At 43.9% G+C, this 19,482-nt stretch overlaps 2 protein-coding genes across 3 annotated transcripts; both read left to right on the forward strand.

The window, feature by feature from the left end:
• The first annotated feature begins 447 nt into the window (after positions 1-447).
• Positions 448-12,003, forward strand: med14 (mediator complex subunit 14). 2 transcript variants are annotated; one of them, XM_027291049.1, is made up of 29 exons: positions 448-937; positions 1,941-1,967; positions 2,249-2,354; positions 2,476-2,649; positions 2,761-2,890; positions 3,037-3,165; positions 3,263-3,370; positions 4,283-4,415; positions 4,517-4,667; positions 4,761-4,872; positions 5,125-5,250; positions 5,387-5,465; positions 5,717-5,876; positions 5,998-6,192; positions 6,569-6,703; positions 6,791-6,867; positions 6,978-7,138; positions 7,371-7,517; positions 7,657-7,901; positions 7,992-8,261; positions 8,350-8,596; positions 9,088-9,210; positions 9,398-9,574; positions 9,657-9,895; positions 9,979-10,158; positions 10,329-10,436; positions 10,664-10,789; positions 10,874-11,063; positions 11,192-12,003. In XM_027291049.1, the coding sequence occupies exons 1-29, from the start codon at positions 762-764 to the stop codon at positions 11,263-11,265; spliced, it is 4,305 nt and encodes a 1,434-aa protein (XP_027146850.1). In that variant the 5' UTR covers positions 448-761; the 3' UTR covers positions 11,266-12,003. The 2 variants fall into 2 exon arrangements, with proteins under 2 accessions (XP_027146850.1, XP_027146851.1); XM_027291050.1 differs by lacking the exon at positions 9,088-9,210 and having other exon boundaries at positions 449-937.
• A 1,080-nt stretch (positions 12,004-13,083) lies between these two features.
• On the forward strand, positions 13,084-19,476 carry si:ch211-218d20.15 (hypothetical protein). Its single transcript, XM_019255742.2, has 8 exons — positions 13,084-13,557; positions 13,786-13,904; positions 15,504-15,564; positions 15,665-15,732; positions 15,828-15,930; positions 16,710-16,828; positions 16,917-17,062; positions 17,157-19,476. Exons 1-8 carry the CDS (start codon positions 13,497-13,499, stop codon positions 17,263-17,265), a joined length of 786 nt encoding a protein of 261 aa, XP_019111287.1. The 5' UTR covers positions 13,084-13,496; the 3' UTR covers positions 17,266-19,476.
• Positions 19,477-19,482: the final 6 nt, after the last annotated feature.

The following is a 19,482-nucleotide window of genomic DNA, read 5'->3' on the forward strand; positions in this document are numbered from 1 at the left end:
GTGTCTATTAAATCTTTTATCCACTAAATTTAGCCGTATCAGCCAATATTTGCTTAAGGAGTTGGTGGAGACCAAAATAGAGCTAAAAGGTGAGTGGATATTTGCGAGGTTTCAAGCCTGTTTCACCTCTAACTGCTCTATTGCACCTGTAACCACACCCAACAGTGACATCAAAGGGTCCTAGAGTACATTTATACATCACTGTAGCAGGGTGAGAAGTTAAACCAAAGGAAAAGAGCAAAATATCTTTGGATTAAGTCACTCTTTAATTCAGTATTTTCATATTTGTTGGAAGAGTGTGAAATCAATGGAAGGATCATATCATTAAATTAGGCTATAGGCAATGAATGGCCATTATAATAAATAAAAAAAACAAGTTGTTTGTTCCCACATGAACTCGAGTCTGGGGGACCGGTGGTGGTTTGGCGTAAAACACGGTACCGAGGAGCCGGTCGTGACTCCCGCTCCTCGAGGCTCCGGTCCGGGTTTTCTCTCCCACCGAGCCCGACGGGTAAGGACTCCCCGACCAGCAAAGATGGCGGCTGAGCGGCGCTGAGTCTTCTCTGTGATGAGTTTCTGAATTTTCGGTGTTTTTGTTTGTCGAGTTTAACCGCCGAGCGAGAAAAAAACAAGCCCACGCCACCAGGAGCTCGTCTCGTGAGAGAAATGTTGTGAGGCCGCAGCTCTGACGCTTTTCACGGGGGACTTAGCTGCGGTGATTTTCCGTTAAGTAGCTCCGTGAAGCTAACCGTCATTGTAAAATGGCTCCGGTGCAGATCGGGTCAGATGGGCAGCTCGTCCCGCTCGGAGGTCCGGTTGTTTCGGGTCCACAGCCACCACCACCGGGAGCACCGGCCACACAGGGGGTCCGACTGAGCCTGCTGATTGAGTTTCTCCTCCAGAGGACCTACCACGAAATCACCCTGCTGGCAGAGCTGTGAGTAGGCCGCAAAGCTAACGAACCGGCGGGCTAATGAGCTAACGGCAGTAAACCCAGAGGATGCTCTTCTTCCAGACACTGAAACAAACTGTGAACGGGCTCTGCAAGCTTAAATTAGGATATAAACGTTTGGGAATAAACTTTAAGAAAGTGTACAGCACGCATAAGTAGTGTTATGTGAGGGGGCGTACCGGTAAACAAGTCAGCATATAGAGTCTAAAGTTGTAGCTTATGGTCCGAGATAGGGATGTAACGATACACTCGATTCGGTTCACGATTTTTTTTTTGTTCACGATACGATTTTTTTAAAATGAGCTACAGACAAATTATGAGCAATTATCTTTTTGTTTGTAGGAAAAAAAATCGTAGGCGCTTTCTTTACAGAAACTCTCAAACAGTTTGTTCTCTTATAATAAAGTGCAACGTAAACAACAAAACACATGAAAATATCTGCTTTCTTTAGAAACAACCTCACAAGTAAACTGGTGTAATGTGCAGTTGCATGTTGCTCATGTTGCCGCTATATGTTGCAGTCTCTTGCAATATTTACACGCTGTTTTTGGTTTTGTCTCACCGGTTGTATTTGTGTATATAGGGAATCCAAAATGCCGCCACACAGGTGATTTAAACCTGCTCGGTGCATCAAAGCTATTTTCGCCATGTCTTCCCTCGTTCTGTGCCTTGACGTCTGACGTTGAACAAATGAATCACCAACCATTGAAGATAACGTTAAAAAAAAAAAAGAAGGAAAAGAACATATCTTACTTCTCTCGCATTTGCGAAGAATCGCGACTCATTTTTTCTGTCGACCGGTGCGAATCGTCACGCATTTGTACCGATTTTTAATCGTGTCACGATGCATCGTTACATCCCTACTTGTCACTCAATTACTAACTAAAAAGCTGAACAATGTAGTAGACTCTCATATGAGGGGTGCACAGCGTGTGCAGCTGCTCTACTCTGAGAACAATTCATAATTTTAATGTTTTTTTCCCCATAGACTTCCCAGAAAAACGGACATGGAGAGGTATGTTTCTTTGTTTATCCCTTCACTCCTTGAGCCACTTATTCTTCTATTTTTTACACTTATTCTTCTATTTTTATCTTGTGTCTTGTCCCATTCTGTGTTTTTATTTTCTACCTCGGTACTTTATTCTATTGTATTTTTATTGTATTCAAATATATCAGACTGCTATGATGACATAATTTCCCTTCAGGGATTAATAAATTATCTATCTATCTATCTATCTATCTATCTATCTAGTTGTTTAAGTTGAGTGTAACTTTATTCAAATGTGTCTTTTTCAGGAAAATCGAGATTGTCCAGTTTGCCAGTCGCACCAGGCAGCTGTTCGTGCGTCTGCTCGCCCTGGTGAAGTGGGCGAGCAACGCAGGGAAAGTTGAGAAGTGTGCGGTATGTTCTGTACTATTTGATATAGTTGATTTTTTTTGATAACGTGCTCCAAATTCATCTCTCAGAATCGACTTACTCTTTCTTTCTTTTTTTTTTTCCTCCTTCGTATCCACGGTAACAGATGATTTCCAGCTTCCTGGATCAGCAGACCATCCTGTTTGTGGATACAGCTGATAGGCTGGCGTCGCTGGCCAGAGATGCCCTCGTTCACGCTCGTTTGCCCAGCTTCGCCATCCCGTTTGCCATTGATGTTCTCACCACAGGGTCATACCCACGGTTGCCTACATGTATACGGGTAAGTGTGTGTGGGCGCTAATTCATAGTGTTATTTAAAAAGGCTTTAAACAACCCTCTCTATAGTACGTTTGGCACGTCAACACAATTGTTTCTGTGTCCATTTGTGCAGGATAAGATCATTCCTCCAGACCCCATCACCAAGTCCGAGAAGCAGACCACCCTGAGCCAGCTTAATCAGATTCTGCGACACCGCCTCGTCACCACGGACTTACCGCCCCAGCTTGCAAACCTCACAGTCGGTAAGCAGCTCGCGTAAACCCACTTACGATCTATTTTAACTGATACAATCTCACTCGGTCTCATAACATCTTTAGCAGTGTGTTTTTAGCTGTATTGATAGTGGTAAAGATCTCGTATGCTTGCCTGTGTGTGTATATTTATGTAGCTAACGGCCGTGTAAAGTTTCGTGTGGAAGGAGAGTTCGAGGCCACTTTGACCGTGATGGGAGATGACCCCGATATTCCCTGGAGGCTGCTGAAGTTGGAGATTCTGGTGGAGGACAAAGAAACTGGAGGTGAGGCATGCATCCAGTGGGTACCATTGACAAGCAGACTGTCCGTATACTCCATTGCTAATGTTTTTCCACCCCCGCTTCTCCTCCACATTGACAGATGGCCGAACCTTGGTTCACAGTTTGCAGGTGAACTTCATCCACGAGTTGGTCCAGGCACGTCTGTGTGCGGATGAAAAACCCCTACAGGACATGTACAACTGCTTGCGTATCCTTTCTTGGTCTTTGTCTATTGGGACACACACACACACACACACACACACAGGCAATGTGTGTATGTCCTGCACAAAATCACTTGGCTTTAGTCCCAGTCTGATGTGAACTACTGCAGTAGGGTGTGTGTGTGTGTGTGAGAGAGAGAGCATATAGTGTATTGACTGGTCAAGCAGACGTGTGCAGCGTTCCAATGAGAAACCCAGCTGCAGAATTGCGTCCTTCTTACAGCCCCCCTTCTCTTTTTTCATTAATTCTCAAACAACACAATCACTTTTTTGTTACGGACAGAAAGGGCAGCACTGTTCTCGCCACAACCTGTTACCCAGAGCGTCATGTGAGGTGTAATTAATACCTTATGAGGATGTTTCCAACACCTGTATTAGGAAATAGATGCAATTTTTTACGGAAAACTACAACTAAAATACATTTTTTTACAAGTGCGCTGTCATGTCAACATCAAAATCAGTCACCTAACATTTGTATCATCAGGCGGTGATACTCCTGCCGTTCGTTATGCTGTTGTGACTGGTTTAAATATAGGAAGACGTGTCTCTGTCGCTCCTCAGTCTGTGGTAAAAACGTAGAGAGAGACACAACGTCTTGTTGGCATTCATGCTAATATCAAAGACCCTAATCAAGCATGCGAGCTGAGCACGATCACAATGCTAATCAGTACATCTCTGCTCTGCTCGGTGCAGCTCACCGTGTCAAAGAGCAGTCTGTGTCAGGCACAAACACCCCCTTTTTTTTTTTTTTTTTTACCAACAGAGTGCATGTGTCTGAGGGCATGTGTGCGTGAGCGTGTTTCGAATGTTAATGGGAAAGATGTGCGTAGTACTTTAATCTCTACTCACCTGGACTCGGTATTTTCCCACACTGTCTTCTTTAACCACGTCGTCTCCAGACTCCTTCTGTCTGTCGCTGCAGCTCGAGGTGCTCCACTCTCAGACTCTGATGCTGATCAGAGAGCGATGGGGAGACCTGGTGCAGGAGGAGAGATACGTGCCCGCGAAATACCTCACACTCACCGTCTGGAAGTAAGACTTCACGTATATGTACAACAAAAATCAAATGACATGAGAAAGCTCATATAGTCTTCATTCTTACTCTCCGTCGTCCTTTTTCTTTGCTTCTCCAGCCAACAGGTTTTGGGTAGGAAAACGGGTACAGCGTCAGTGCACAAAGTCACGATCAAGATTGACGAATCGGATGGATCTAAGCCATTGCAAATCTCTCATGAGCCTCCTCTCCCTGCCTGTGACTCCAAATTAATGGAGAGAGCTATGAAGGCAAGCAGGACATATGTTTTTTTTTAATTACTTACATCGGTACAATCATCTTACAAGTTTAATAATGTCTGTTTTCTCTCACTCGTTCTTCAGATCGATCATCTGTCGGTAGAGAAACTCTTGATCGACAGCGTGCACGCCCGCTCCCACCAGAAGCTACAAGAGCTGAAGGCCATTTTGAAGACCAGCAACCCCAGCGACAACTGTACGTATTTACTTTCTCACCCATTTCTAGGTATATATGGAGCAGATGCACAGAAAGCAGTGTCGTCTCCTACAGCAGATGAAGCCTTGTGTCGATCAGTGATCATGGTTATCAGAAAAAGAGGCGTTGTTTAAGATGCAGGCGTCCTTTTAACACCTCCAATCAGTGAATGTACTGTCACCATGGTGTTAATCACACGTGTGTGTGTGTGTGTGTGTGTGTGTGTGTGTGTTTGTGTTTGTTTTCTTTCAGCATTCATCGAGACTGCGTTACCCACACTCATTATTCCAATCCTCGAGCCCTGTGGTCGATCAGAGTGTTTACACATTTTCGTAGACTTGCACTCTGGCATGTTCCAACCCATGTTGTATGGATTAGGTAAGTCCTAACAAACATTAACTCTTTAACTATTTTTCTTTTTGTATCACAAGAATGACAGTGGCTGGAAGTGTGTCTAAATATTTCATATTTAGTTTCTACTTTAACATTAAATCCCGGTTTGTTCCCTCCCTAGATCAATCCATGCTGGATGACATTGAAAAGACCATTAACGACGATATGAAGCGCATCATATCTTGGCTTCAACAGCTGAAGTAGGTCCATCTCCTCAATTTTTAAAATAGATATGAACATGAGATGTACTATATATTCACAGCATTGGCACAGGCGAATGATATCAGAGTCTGACACCCGCTTCTAGCCTGTCAAAACTGACTAATTGCTGTCAGTAGCAACACTTGGCCAAACAGGTGGCAAGAATTGCCAGAGTCTTGCGCTGGTTAACAGTGTGAGAAAGAGAGTGAGAAAGAGAGTGAGAGTTTTTTTTTCCTTTCTCTCCGGCAAGGTTCTGGTTGGGAGAGCAGCGCTGTCGGCAGTCTGTGAAGCACCTTCCCACTGTGTGCACTGACGTCCTTCACCTGTCCAACTCGGCCTCTCACCCCGTTGGCAACTTGTCCAAACACAAACTCTTCATTAAGCTCACGCGGCTTCCGCAGTACTACATCGTGAGTTCATCAGACAATATGCCACAAAAAAATTCTAGTAACCGTTTAAAAAGTTCTAACTTGCTTTTTGCGTCCTCGCTCTAATGGTCCATCTTTTCTTCTCCTCACGTCTTTCCCGTAGGTGGTGGAAATGCTTGATGTGCCGAGCAGTCCCACAGCGTTGCAGTACAAGTACTCCTTCCTGTCCGTGTCTCAGCTGGAAGGAGAGGACGGACCCATGTGCGCACAGCTCCTGCAGCATTTCAAACCCAACCTAGAACATCTTGTCCAGGATACCACATCAGCGAGAGGGGCCCGACCTGGGACTAAGAGAAAGGTACGTCCAAACGTTCATGCGTGTGATGAACTGCAGAGTATTTCATCATAGACAGATGATGGAGTTATAATGGAGGTGGTGCTGGCAGAGGGGTCAGAACGAGGCAGTTTGGACTTGCTAGGAACATGATAAATCCTCTGCCCACCCTCGAAAGCTGTTTACGAGGCGCAGCGGACAAAGACATTACAATGATAACATTTCACACTTAATGTTCCTGTCTAATATAATGAGAAATTGCTCAGCCTCTGGGGTAACGCTGGCAGCTTTATGTGTATGCGGCATCATTACAACATAACCTCCTAATATGTACCTTTTGTGATTGTGCAAATAATTGCCCAGCCGGATAAATTAAGTTAAATAAAACTTGTCTCTGCAGATGTTTGGAGAACAGGGGGATCCAGAGCCAAAGAAGCCTAAGCGGTCTGGAGAAATGTGTGCCTTCAACAAAGAGCTGGCTCACCTTGTAGCGATGTGCGACACCAACATGCCTTTCATTGGCCTCAGAACAGAGGTAAGTTCATCAGTTCATCATCAGTGTGTTGGTCCTGGTCATGTGTTTTCTGGCTAATGCTGCATGTCTGTCTTTGTCTTTGAGCAGCTGTCCAACATGGAGATCCCAAACCAGGGCGTCCAAGTGGAGGGAGACGGCAGCAGTCATGCGATTCGTCTACTAAAGTAATAAAATACACACGCATGCTTTTACTGTACAATCACACGACGGCTTAATGAAATTAGTATGAAATACAAACCATTGTGACTGAGCGGCGTTACTGTTTCTCCTGCAGGATTCCTCCCTGTAAAGGTGTAGGAGAGGAGACCAGGAGAGCTTTAGATCGATCCCTGCTGGACTGCACCTTCCGACTACAAGGCAGGAACAACCGGACCTGGGTGGCTGAACTGGTGTTGGCCAACTGCCCTCTCAACAGCACACACAGCAAAGAGCAAGGTACACTCCGCCCACAGGGTGCTCCGAGTTCGTAACATTTTATTTATTTAGCTTGATTTACCCAGAAAAGATTAAAAATCTCAAAGAGCAAAGTCAAACCAACACATATCGTATAATTTATTAAATACTCAGTGTAAAGTCTCATCATTTTCATAGACTGTCGTATTATGTGCTTTGCTTAAAATATGTGAATATGCAAATGTCTAAACAACACATGTGTCCCCTCTGTTAGCCTCCACGCGGCACGTTTATCTGACCTATGAGAACCCTCTGTCGGAGCCGGTGGGCGGGCGTAAGGTGGTTGAGATGTTCCTTAACGACTGGAGCGCCATCAGTCAACTCTACCAGTGTGTCCTCAACTTCTCTCGTGCACTGCCAGGTACGTGCACGTTCGTCCGTAAAGCCAAAACTCCACTCGCATCTAAATAAATGACACGAGTTAACGGTTCCACTCATTATTGTCTCAACACACTGATCTAATGCGTCTGCATATTGTGACTGCATCCTCCCCCCACCAGAGATGCCGTCTTACCTGAGCCTGTTCTCAGAGGTGCGGCTGTATAACTACCGTAAGCTGGTGCTGTGCTACGGCACCACCAAGGGCAGCTCCGTCACCATCCAGTGGAACTCCAGCAGCCATCGTTTCCACCTCGCCCTGGGCACCGTGGGGCCTAACTCCGGCTGCTCCAACTGCCACAATATCATCCTCCATCAGCTGCAGGAGATGTTCAACAAGAGTCCAAATGTGATGCAGCTGCTGCAGGTACGCAGCAGAAATTCAAGTATTGTCTGACAGCACAAAGTGTGCTGCTTCTGTTCATGCTCCTCACCTTTTTAAAATCGTTTTCCACAGGTGCTATCAGACACACTGGCCCCTCTGAATGCAATCAACAAGCTACCAACAGTGCCCATGCTGGGCCTGACCCAGCGCACCAACACTGCCTACCAGTGCTTCTCCATCTTACCGCAGTCGGCCACGCACATCCGGCTGGCGTTCCGAAACATGTACTGCATCGACATCTACTGCCGCAGCCGCGGCGTGGTGGCCATCAGGGACGGAGCCTACAGTCTTTTTGACAACACTAAGATTGTAGAGGGCTTTTACCCTGCTCCTGGACTGAAGGTATACAAGACTTAGATAAACAATACTACTACGGTTCTTACACACATGAAAGTGTAAGGATACTAATCGGGGTCTGTCTCCTCTCCAGACATTCCTGAACATGTTTGTGGACAATAACCAGGATTCTCGCAGACGCTCCGTCAACGAAGACGACAACCCGCCCTCACCGGTGGGCGTGGACGTGATGGACAACCTGATAAGCCACTTACAAACCCAACCGCAGCCACAGGCGATGAGAGGAGGCGCGGGAGGCGTCTACCCTCCGCTCACTTCGCCGCCAAATTACCACGCTAACGTAACTCCCTCGCCGTCCATGATGCCCACGCAGTCACCAGGTAGTGGCAAGTTTGGTACTGTTTGTCCAAGTATGTGCGAGTGAATGATATTCTGTGTTGTTTGTTGTCATCTGAGCTTGTCGAGCTGCCATACAGGATCGCGACCAGCAGATCATTTTGTTTTTGAATATACCGCATCGCTGTCATCAACCTTCCCCCGCTGACTTGTCGCCAGAGCGAGTCGTGTGAATGTCACAGAGAACGAGAAAAGAGCGACCATGTGTGCCCGTTTTTTAATTTTGTCGAAACCGTGAGAGCAGTTGTGTTTCTCATGCAACATACACACACCTCACAGCCAGCAGGGAACAAAGCATGCATTTAGTCCTGCTCCTTCCATTCCTCTCCATCTCAGCCCGCCAGCCAGAGGCTGCAGCCCTTCCGCCCTGCTTTAGCCTGTGTGTACATGAGTGTGTGTGTGTGTGTGTGTGAGGAGAACTTGTCAACCTCAGAGTCTGACGGGCCATTTGGCATGTGTGTATGTGTGTGTGCAGGGAACATCCATGCCTCTGGCTCCCCTAGTGGAGCACTGAGGGCACCCTCTCCTTTTGGGCCCACCCCGTCTCCGTCTTCTCTGGGTATAGCCATGGGCCAGACCAGCTTTGCCAGTCCCCACGGTAAGAAGCTGGACTGGTGGTAAAATTCTGGTCTGCTGGGCAAGGGCAGGAACGGGCTGAACAGCTTCACTTAGGCACTTTGTAGGCTGCAGACTTTAGCAGACGTATGATAGTGGGCACACACTGGTGTATTCATCTGACATGAAGTGTTGTTTGGGTGCTGATGGCCGCCTCTCCTTCGCCGTAGGTGCTCTGGACCCGAGCTCTCCGTATGCCATGGTGTCTCCCAGCCATAGGAACCAGTGGCCGGGTTCACCCCAGGTCTCAGGGCCTTCTCCTGGGGCAAGGATCCATGGCATGTCCCCTGGTAACCCATCACTGCACTCCCCTATACCTGACCCTCATTCTCCACGTGCTGGGACCAGTAAGTGTTGATATCCTGCAGCGTCGTCCGTGCTCTTTGGACAAACTATGTAACAAAAACTCTCTTCTCTTTCTGTCTTTAGGTTCACAAGTCATGCCTACCAGTATGCCTCCACCCCGCAAGCTACCTCAGCGTCCCTGGGCTGCCTCCATTCCTACCATCCTCACCCACAATGCCTTGCATGTGCTTCTGCTCCCCTCACCCACACCCTGCCTGGTGCCAGGCCTGGCAGGAAGCTACCTCTGCTCGCCGCTGGAGCGCTTTCTGGGTTCAGTCATCATGAGACGACACCTGCAGAGGATCATCCAGCAGGAGGCCAACGTGAGTGTTGAACAAAATATCTTTATCCCTCACATTACATCATGTTTTCCAAACTTCCCTCACTCCTCTCTCTCTCTCTCCAGTTATCGATTGTGAACTCCAACGAGCCGGGCGTGATCATGTTCAAAACGGACGTGCTCAAGTGCCGCGTAGCTCTCAACCCAAAGAACTACCAGACGCTGCAACTCAAAGTCACTCCAGAAAACACAGGTCCATGGTCCCAGGAGGAGCTTCAGGTGCTGGAGAAGTTCTTTGAGACGCGGGTAAGTAACGAGCAGCATCGAAACGAAGCCTGATTAATAGATATATCTGAGCCGTAGTTGAAGCATTTGAAAGATTCTAATTGAGAATATTGTTCTGGGTTGTAGTGCTTCAATTAAGGCCACTAAAAAGAAACTCATTATTGATCCATCTTCTGTTGTCCTCTTTCCAGGTTGCTGGTCCTCCCTTTAAATACAACACTCTAAATGCCTTCACAAAGCTGCTGGGGGCACCCACTAACATCCTCCGGGACTGTGTGCGCATCATGAAACTCGAGCTGGTGGGTGGCTGTTTGTTTTACACGAGGGGCTTGTTATCGAGATCTCCACTTGTTTCGTTCTACTAGCTGTTAAATAACAGAGGAAACATTGTAACGAGATGCAGAACAAGCACACTGTATGTCCTGATAAACCTGCCGTGTACTTAAAGAGAGTTGAGCCTTTATCTGCTCATATAAAGCACTTGAAATGTTTGTAAGATACTAATTAATAAAAACGTTCTCTGCAGTTCCCCGACCAGGCTGCACAGCTGAAGTGGAACGTCCAGTTCTGTCTTACCATCCCGCCCAGCGCTCCTCCCATCGCCCCTCCTGGTACCATCGCTGTGGTGCTCAAGTCCAAGATGCTCTTCTTTGTAAGTCTCGGCAGACTCTCACCATAAGCTGGACATGAGACGTGTACCTGTACCTCTGACCCCCCCGTGTGTTTGGTCCCACAGTTGCAGCTGACCCAGCGTATCCCGGTGCCCCAGGAGCCAGTGAGCATCATCGTGCCCATCGTGTACGACATGGCCACGGGCCTCACTCAGCAGGCCGACATCCCCAGACAGCACAGCTCCTCCGGGGCGGCGGCGCTCATGGTCTCTAATATCCTTAAGAGGTTCAATGAGCTGCACCCCGCCAGACAGGGTGAGACTCGCCCCGCCGATGAATGCTGAATAATTTACCGTACTGGAAAGCGGTATCAAATGTGCCACACCGAGACTGTTGATGATACAGTAACACCGACTCTGCTTCTTCTCCATCTTTTCTTTCAGGCGAGTGTACGATATTTGCTTCGGTTCACGAGCTCATGGCCAACCTCACTCTACCCCCCGGCACTCGTCAGTAGGAGAACAACAAACTCAGAGCCAGTACTGGAAGTCAACTGGAGTCCCTTCGAGACAGAGGACGGAGTCCCAAGATGTCAAAATCCAGCATGTCCTCTCCGCTTCAGCCACTGGACTTTTGACCCGATGTATAATTGCTCTTCTCAGATGTACAGTTGTGGATCTTTATTCTTGATAGAAGCTCACAAAGATTACCGTCGAGGTCGATCTTGAGTGTGTGTGGGGCGGTAGTCGATACAAAAGGATATAAATGTTATTTTTTTCCTCCAGGTGCACTTGTACACAAGATTATCTATTGAAATTAAGGTTGTTTACAAAAATATGTACATTGTTGTATATTTGAGTGTTGAAAAGAATCAGGTGAGTTAGATTTTTGCTAGAGAACTGTCTTCAGTTTTTTCTTTTTCTTTTTTTTTTATAACGCCAGACTATTATTACAGTATCGGGAGATATATTCCTTAGCACACTATTTAAATGTCTTCTTGCCTTTTTTTTCTTCCTCTGCATTTTTATTTCAAACTTTCACTTTGGATACTGTAAAACTGTGACAAACTTTATAAGCCAGTTGTATTTTATTAAGACCCATTTCGAGTCCCTGATTGATTGAAGGATTTGAGACATCCTGTCCTGACTTTGCTATTTAATAAACCAAGCCCAGAGTTGGTTTGCGCTTTGAGGATCTTCCACTGGCACTGCAGCGATAGTCAGATCCTTTACTTAAATAAAAGTGACAATACAAAGCTCTGAAAACACTCAAGTTACAAGTAAATGTCCTTAAAACAGTTCACTGTAGTTAAAGTACATAAAGTATCAAAAGTAAATACTCATAATGCAGAATGACCTCTATTGTTATTGTTATGATCCAGTTACATTTAAACCACGATAATATTTTATTCTTTAAGTATTTTTAAACTAAAACTTCACCCAGCTCCACCGAAGTTGACTCAACTCTGCTCAGCGTTAACATTTCAAACCAGTTCAGCTCCAAGTTTATGAACAAGTGCACGTGAATTCTCAGCAAATGTTTCCTTTATATTAAATTATATTACTGATTATTATTGATGCAGTAATGTGAGCTGTGGTTGAGCAGTAGTTACTTCATCATTTGGGGGTATTTAATCTGCAGCCGTGCAGTTTAATCTGTAACAAAGCATAAAAATTTATACATTGATCTTAATCTGAAAGGTAACTCTAGTGTAACGAATAGAGCTGCAATGATTACGTGATTAATCAACAAGAAATTTATCCAAAATAATCATAAAATGTTGATTATTTTCTAGTTCCAGCTTCTCAGTTGTGAGGATTTTTTTTTATTATTATTTACTGAATATATTTGGGTTTTGGACTGCAGGTAGGACTCCACCTTGGGTTTTAGGAACAAAGATAGAGATGGAAGAACATATAAAATATATATAAACTCTACAATAACTTGTGCATAAATGTTCATTGTGCAATCTTGGTCAGAGATCGAGTCAGTCCATATCCAAATATCAACTGTATGTACCAAATTATAGTCTGCAGATTAGGCGATAATGAAAATCTTTAGTTGCAACCCTAGAAAAAATATAGTGGAGCTACAAAGTACCTTTTGAATGCAATGTAAGTATAAAGTAGTATTATAATACATGATAATACTGTGCAGTACTCTGGTGCATGCACGCCACATTAATCAGGTGTGCTGCATCAAACCTGCAGAGAACACCTCTGCTGTCAGGCTGCACCCTCACCAAGTGATGCTGTGATCTCCATCCCCAAAAACATGACATCATCCTGTAAGGCGCGTCCTCAGAGTGTGTGTGTGTGTGTGTGTGTGTGTGTGTGTGTGTGTGTGTGTGTGCAAATCACAGACTGTGGCTGCACGGCTGTTGTTGCAAAGGGCGTGGGCATTGTGTGTGTGTGTGTGTGTGTGTTTTATATTCTTATTATTACATCATGGATCCTCCGGTGGAGGAGAGGGATGCACTGTTCACCCTGCGGCTGCGTGTGAGCATCGTGACCCGCAAGGAAGCGACGAATCACGGATGAAGACACACACACCGTGTCGGCTTTTTCACTCACCCCCCTCACCCTGCGATAGACAGACAGATAGCTCCGATTCAAATGCAATAAAATAAAGAAATCGAGCATTTTTCTTTTGTCGTCTCGCCTCAGACAGGCTCGGCTTTGACTGAGCCTCTTATGGCTCTGAGCAGCGGGACTGGTCCAGGAGCGCAGTGAGGTAATCCGGGCAGAGATGGCTGTGAGCGCATCAGAGCCGCTCTGTCAGCCGTGCGCCTACCACGAAGCCTTCAGAGGTGAGTCCCACTCGGTTTTATTCAGGTGTTATGATCCGATCTTTATGAATCAAAGTCCATCTTGCATGCTCCATCTTCAACACAGCTGACCACTCCCCTCCAGCCCTTCACCTCCATCCTTCTGTGGACCTGTAAGGATGCATGTTTGTGTTTATTAAGATGTGAGATGAAAGGTGGTGGTGGTGGTGGTGGTGTCAGACAGGCCTACTGATTTGGTTGCTGTGTCAGTGGAGCTACAGGTGAAGAGACCTCTGATGCCCGTCCGGCTGAGTCCAGAGCAGGTGGGCCTGGAGATGTTGTGTCTCTGTGGGCAGCTGGACCTCCTGATCCGGGCACAGATGCAGCAGGTGAGCGCTGAACGTGTCCACCCCTGACTGCTCACAGATCTCTCCTCTGCTTTTTTCTTTATCTGTGATCACGTATCCTCAGCACTTTACATGATGAAGTTATACAATGATTTATCTTTGATTTTTATAGAATATACAAATATGAACAGAACAAAAACATGTGGTTAGAAAAGAAAAAAGAAAAAATCACAAGAATTAAACAAAGGAGGGCGTTTAGGAGTCATATACTTTCTCCACTTTTCCCAAATTTCCTCGAATTTAGTTTTCTGTCGTCTCACAGAGAAGATTTTATGAATAATATCAAACCACTCCTGCTTTTCTAGCAGCTACGCTCAGTGAACCAAACGTGTGTTTTGTCTTAATATTTACAGATGTTGAGTGTAGAAATCCAAAGAGTAGTTCATCCTGATTCGAAGCAATTTCAGTCCCAAATACACCAGAAAGCATTTACAGACCCAGAACAGGTGATGACGCTTCGCTTCCTGAGAGCCACATCTTCTCCAGCAGCTGGAGGAAGCTGAGTTACTGAGAGACAGACGCTCTGTGAGAGGCTGAGCTCGACGTCTTCCACTGAAACTCACAATATTTTGTCCAGACGTCGCCTGTAATGCGACTGTCAGTCTCGCTTTCCCATTTTTGTTCAGTGGAGGTGCTGCTGGTTATCCCACCTCCTTAAGATTATTCTAAGTCTGTTAGCACTCATAAAAACTTTTAACGATTCATTCTCAAACACTTTTTGGCTCTCAGAAAATTTAAAGAAATCACTGTTATTTAAACCACGTAGTCTCTGCAAAGCTGTTCACTGTCTCCTGATTTAAAAAGTATTGAACATTCCATCTCTTAGAGCTGATATCTCATTTATTTGGGATAAAGTCGGGGTCACATGAGCACCATCTCAGACTCAAACTCATCCATTCATGACTTGTTTCCTCGCCTGGTAATCAGAGTTGCTCTAACTCAGCTGATCTCTCCAGTAAAAGTCACATCCAGATCTAATTAGCCCCATGTGCATCTCCATCAGCTGAACCAAAGCAAACAAACACTGGAAGAGTAATGTATGCACAGCACACGCCTGTTAAACAAGATTCAATTAGTCACTGGGTGTGCACTGCATTAATTATATGAGCTAATGTCGGCCGTACATCATATTATATGGAGATGTGTCACAGTGGGCTGATGCACAAATAAATGTCCATATAATTATGATCACGTCTATTTTCCAGCATTTCTTCAGCAGTTTTAAACAAAATATAGCTGTTGTATAATTTATATTAGACTGCTTGAATGAAAACAAATGAAGTTAAGCTGCCAGATTCACATTTAGGCGACACTCAGACATCTTCTTCATGCATTTTTCTTTTTATTACATCATGAGCAACAGTCCACATTTCCTGCAGAGGACCCTGTGAGTCTGTCCCATATTGTAGAAATATAGTCAGCAGCATTAGACCTGACTTAAACATGATACATCTCAACATCTCAAGGCAGGTTTTAGGTCCAACGTGCAGTCTGTTCTTTTGTTCACAAGCATTTTATATCACTCTGTTTAGATGCTCTTCTTTTTATCCTGTGACATTAGTCATAGTTTCTGTGTTACAGTTCCAGGAGCAGTTAGGACAAGGCTGCAGCCCGGAGGAGTCAGACACTTTCCAGATCCAAGGTCAGTGTGACAAAGTATCAAAGTGTTAAATCTGACTTATAGAGTTCCTGCATGTTTAATGTTTTTTTTTGTTTGTTTTTTTTGTGCTGTATTCGTAAAGGATCAGAGATTCTTGACCAGATGTTGCAGTGCCTTGAACATCTACCAAAGCCTATGCCACAGCTGGAGGTATCACATTTAATAATATCGTCCAAATAAAACAGGAGCCTGACTTTTATGGCGTACATAAAGATGCCTGAAACTGGCTTTATGTGTTTCCTCAGGACTACCTGGACATGGTCGGTCTATCAGCAATGTTTCCTCGAGTAGAGGTGTTCCTCATTCAAGGCAGCCCGGTGGACATGCTGGAGAGGCCGCCAATGGACGGTAAGAGATCAGAGGTCAGAGGTGGATGTACATTTATCACCAGCCAGGAGGAATTATTATTAAACTGTAAAATATATTACAAGGTTTTTATGCTGGAATTCAGTTCAAGATATGTAAATAAGGTAATGCGTTTAAAAAAGCACATCTAAAATGGACATCCAGCTAGATACTTGATTGTCATTTACTTAATTACTGTACTTTAATACTGTACCACATTAATTCTATTTTATACTATTTCATATACTCTACTACATTTCAAAGGCACATATTTTATTTTTACTCCACTTGATAACTGTTGTTCTTCAGATTAAAGATTTTTATTATTTTATAATAAGATATGATGCATTTCTATAGATTAAACTACCCAGTAATCACAGATGTATATAATACATTATTTTGCATAATAAGTCACTTTACTTTTGATACTTTGAATCAATCAATCAGAGATTTGTATATCTGTATAAATAAAAAAAAAAAAATAAAACATTAAATAAATACATAAGATAATGCTAAAAATAATAAAACACATTAAAATGTATAAATACAGTTTTGAATGTGGCTTTTACTTTGAAGTACTTTTTACACCGTGCATTATAATAACTTTTACTCAAATAAAGGTGCAAAGTTTTCGTCCACCACTGGTTATGGTTCAAAAAATCTATGTTGCCTCTGCACCTTCATATTCACATTGATGGCTTATAGTCCATCCACACATCGTTAAAAACACGTTGCTGCTTCCCAAAGAGCATAATTAAGGTTTACCGAATCCTCTTCTGCAGAATATTTCTTCCACATTGCCAAACTGAACCAGCTCCTGGTGCTGAGTCAACAGCTCGAAGAAGATATCAGACACCTTGGAAGTCATAAATACATCGCCCACCAGCTCTCGGTTATATATGTAAGAAAAATACAGTCCCAACTGTCACTATTTCAGCTTTTTAAAAAATATATATTATGCATCAGCCTCTGTGCTTTTATGTTTGCAGCAAGTCATCAGCTCTTTCAGAGGAATTCAGGCTTTCTCTGAAATAAAGAAAGACATCGAGGCCAACTTCAAACAGATGAAACAGTGTCTGGTGGTAGAGGAAGGCTCCAGGCACGAACCTCAACTGGCTGCTCAGTACATCAACTGGTGAGTTCAAATCCAAATGTTAAGCTGGTGGACATAATGACTAACACAGCAGCAGCAGCGATCTGATCACAACCGTACGCTGTTCTCCATGCAGGATATTAGAAATAACTCAAGGTTTAACATCAGCGGTGCTTTCACTACCGGAGGAGCTGACAGAAGACCTTCACCAGGCCGTGACCTTCATGTCCCAGTTCCTGTCCTGACCCGGCACCGGTTTCCTGTGGGAGGCTGCGTCCCGCTTCGAAATGAACTGACGTTGTTGTAACTGTGAAAACGGAGCTACACGACTTCACAACTACACATTTACAAATCATGTAGGTTTTTATATTGTCGTCCTGAATGTGGCACATGTTACTCCCCAATGTGAGTCAGTTGTTTGGAAATGAATGTACGCTTGTCGAATCCCTTCTTGCACTACTGTTATAACTACTGTTAGAAGTTTCTTTTCTTTTTTTTTACCTGAAGTGGAATAATAGTAATAATAATAAAACTGAATGCAATAGGGACATTTGCTTTCCTCCTGTTGTGTTGATGTTCATGAATAGTACAAGAACAGACGTTTTCACTCGTCATGGCACATAGAGGAGAGAGAACATCTCTTACAAAATTCTCCTTCTCACCTAGAAATCCCTCAATGCCTTATCCGACCTTCTCGCTACTGTTATTATCTGTTCTTTGTTTTGTCGGCCTCCATATTTGTAAAGCATTTGTTGTTTGAGAAGTGTTAGAACAAAAAACAAAACAAAAATCAAAAGTCACAAGTGTGTTTCATTGATACGATCATTGATATTGATCAGCGTGCTTATTCAAATGATGGTTTGTGTGTACTGTATTTGTGCAAAAACACATTTTGCAATAATATTTTTTTTGCCTAGGTTTTTGTGATTAGTGTGTAGAGGTTTGCAAAAATAGTAACAAAGTTTCAAAGCTAGTGGCTTAGGTTTAAAACAGATGATTTATTATTATATGAGTTATATATTATTTACATTTTCTATTGTTTGTGTTTCAAAGAAGCTATATATGACACACTGATGAGAGACGTGTTATTCTCGTTTGCCCGCTAATCCATGATGACAAACTCTGAGACAGGCCTGAAGACCAGCACACATTCATTCATGGACATTATAAAGCCTCGAGTGAATTTCAGTCAGAAATGAAACTCCAGAGAAGTAATTCAACAAAATATATTCATTTACACCGACATGCAGGACATTTTATATTTATAAAAGCTCTAATAATGACACTCAAGTAGAAAATATCCACTAAAAGTTTCCCCAATCAATATTTTTATCCTAAACAACGTGAAAATAAAAGGAGTCGATTCATAGCGACCAACCCACACTTTGCAGTTCTAGTAAATAGAAAAACAGACTTTAAAAAGCAAATAGATATAACCTTACATTAATAAAAATGATGTTTATGTTTGGAGTCTGTACTTAGAACTCCTTTTGTCTTGGTCTTGGTATTCACTGCGTGACAAAGGTTTTTAGACAGACTCACTTCCTATAAATATCACACAAAAAACTCTGTAGGGGAGGGGAAGTGAAATCCAATCACAAGTGGTCACTCGAGACACATCTTCCAGGTTAGAAGTGACGTACTAAGAGTTCCACTATGAGTCCACTTGTCACTGGATCACCCAAGGTGCGTTTTAATGCCAGGTGTGAACAGGCTCGGTGTGTCTGTAGAGCAGCACCAGAGCAGTCCAGATACACCGCTGGTACTCATACGTCACAGAGGACTGATGATGGTGTGTGATCTCAAAGCAGACTGCAGCACCAAGAGTCATCTCTACTTGTGATCCTTCTATCAGTCCCAGTAACATGGCCCAGTCAGAGCCAGTCAGGTAACAAAGGTTACCACCATCTATTGAGAGAAGAGAAAGGAGAAAGTTGTGAGTTTTGTGTTTACAGAGACTTCCTTCATCAGCGTCACATTCAAAATTAAGACCAGCATGGACTTCAGTCCTCATCAGAACATCTGAGTAGCTGAGCTTGAAGCTCCGAACCCTGCAGAGAAGTTCAAGTCAAGTTTGTTTACTCTGCAGATTTCAGTACGCAGTGGAAACACACTGCTGAGAGTAAATGTGATTATTTCATCTACTGAAATACTCCATGAGAAATGGGCCGATATATATATGATGATTAAAGTCCTACATGTTCATACAAAGACTGAAATGAGAGAACAAACAAACCCTTTACTAACCCAGAGGGAGTCCTGCATGTTGTTTCCAGTTTCCAGGAGATTTTTTATTATTTTTAAAAAAAGAGTGAGGTTGCATAGGATAAATGTGTATGCACAGCCTCAGTGTTTCTAAAACCGGCTGTGGAAATGAAGCCAATTAAGACATAACATGTAGTTTGCAGTGGTGTTAAACTGGACTGCATTATACTGAGAGGTGTTTCTTATATTTACATACA

This window comes from Larimichthys crocea, chromosome XVIII (assembly GCF_000972845.2).
Source record: "Larimichthys crocea isolate SSNF chromosome XVIII, L_crocea_2.0, whole genome shotgun sequence".
NCBI lineage: Eukaryota > Metazoa > Chordata > Actinopteri > Sciaenidae > Larimichthys > Larimichthys crocea.

Bases quoted from the DNA above. Each gene is read 5' to 3' on its own strand.
- med14 (XM_027291049.1), top strand. From the start codon at position 762: ATGGCTCCGGTGCAGATCGGGTCAGATGGGCAGCTCGTCCCGCTCGGA. The intron at 2,891-3,036 runs GTAAGCAGCTCG...ATATTTATGTAG, and splicing joins GCTTGCAAACCTCACAGTCG to CTAACGGCCGTGTAAAGTTT. The intron at 9,575-9,656 runs GTAAGTGTTGAT...TTCTGTCTTTAG, and splicing joins TTCTCCACGTGCTGGGACCA to GTTCACAAGTCATGCCTACC.
- si:ch211-218d20.15 (XM_019255742.2), top strand. From the start codon at position 13,497: ATGGCTGTGAGCGCATCAGAGCCGCTCTGTCAGCCGTGCGCCTACCAC. The intron at 16,829-16,916 runs GTAAGAAAAATA...TTATGTTTGCAG, and splicing joins ACCAGCTCTCGGTTATATAT to CAAGTCATCAGCTCTTTCAG. The intron at 17,063-17,156 runs GTGAGTTCAAAT...TTCTCCATGCAG, and splicing joins GCTGCTCAGTACATCAACTG to GATATTAGAAATAACTCAAG.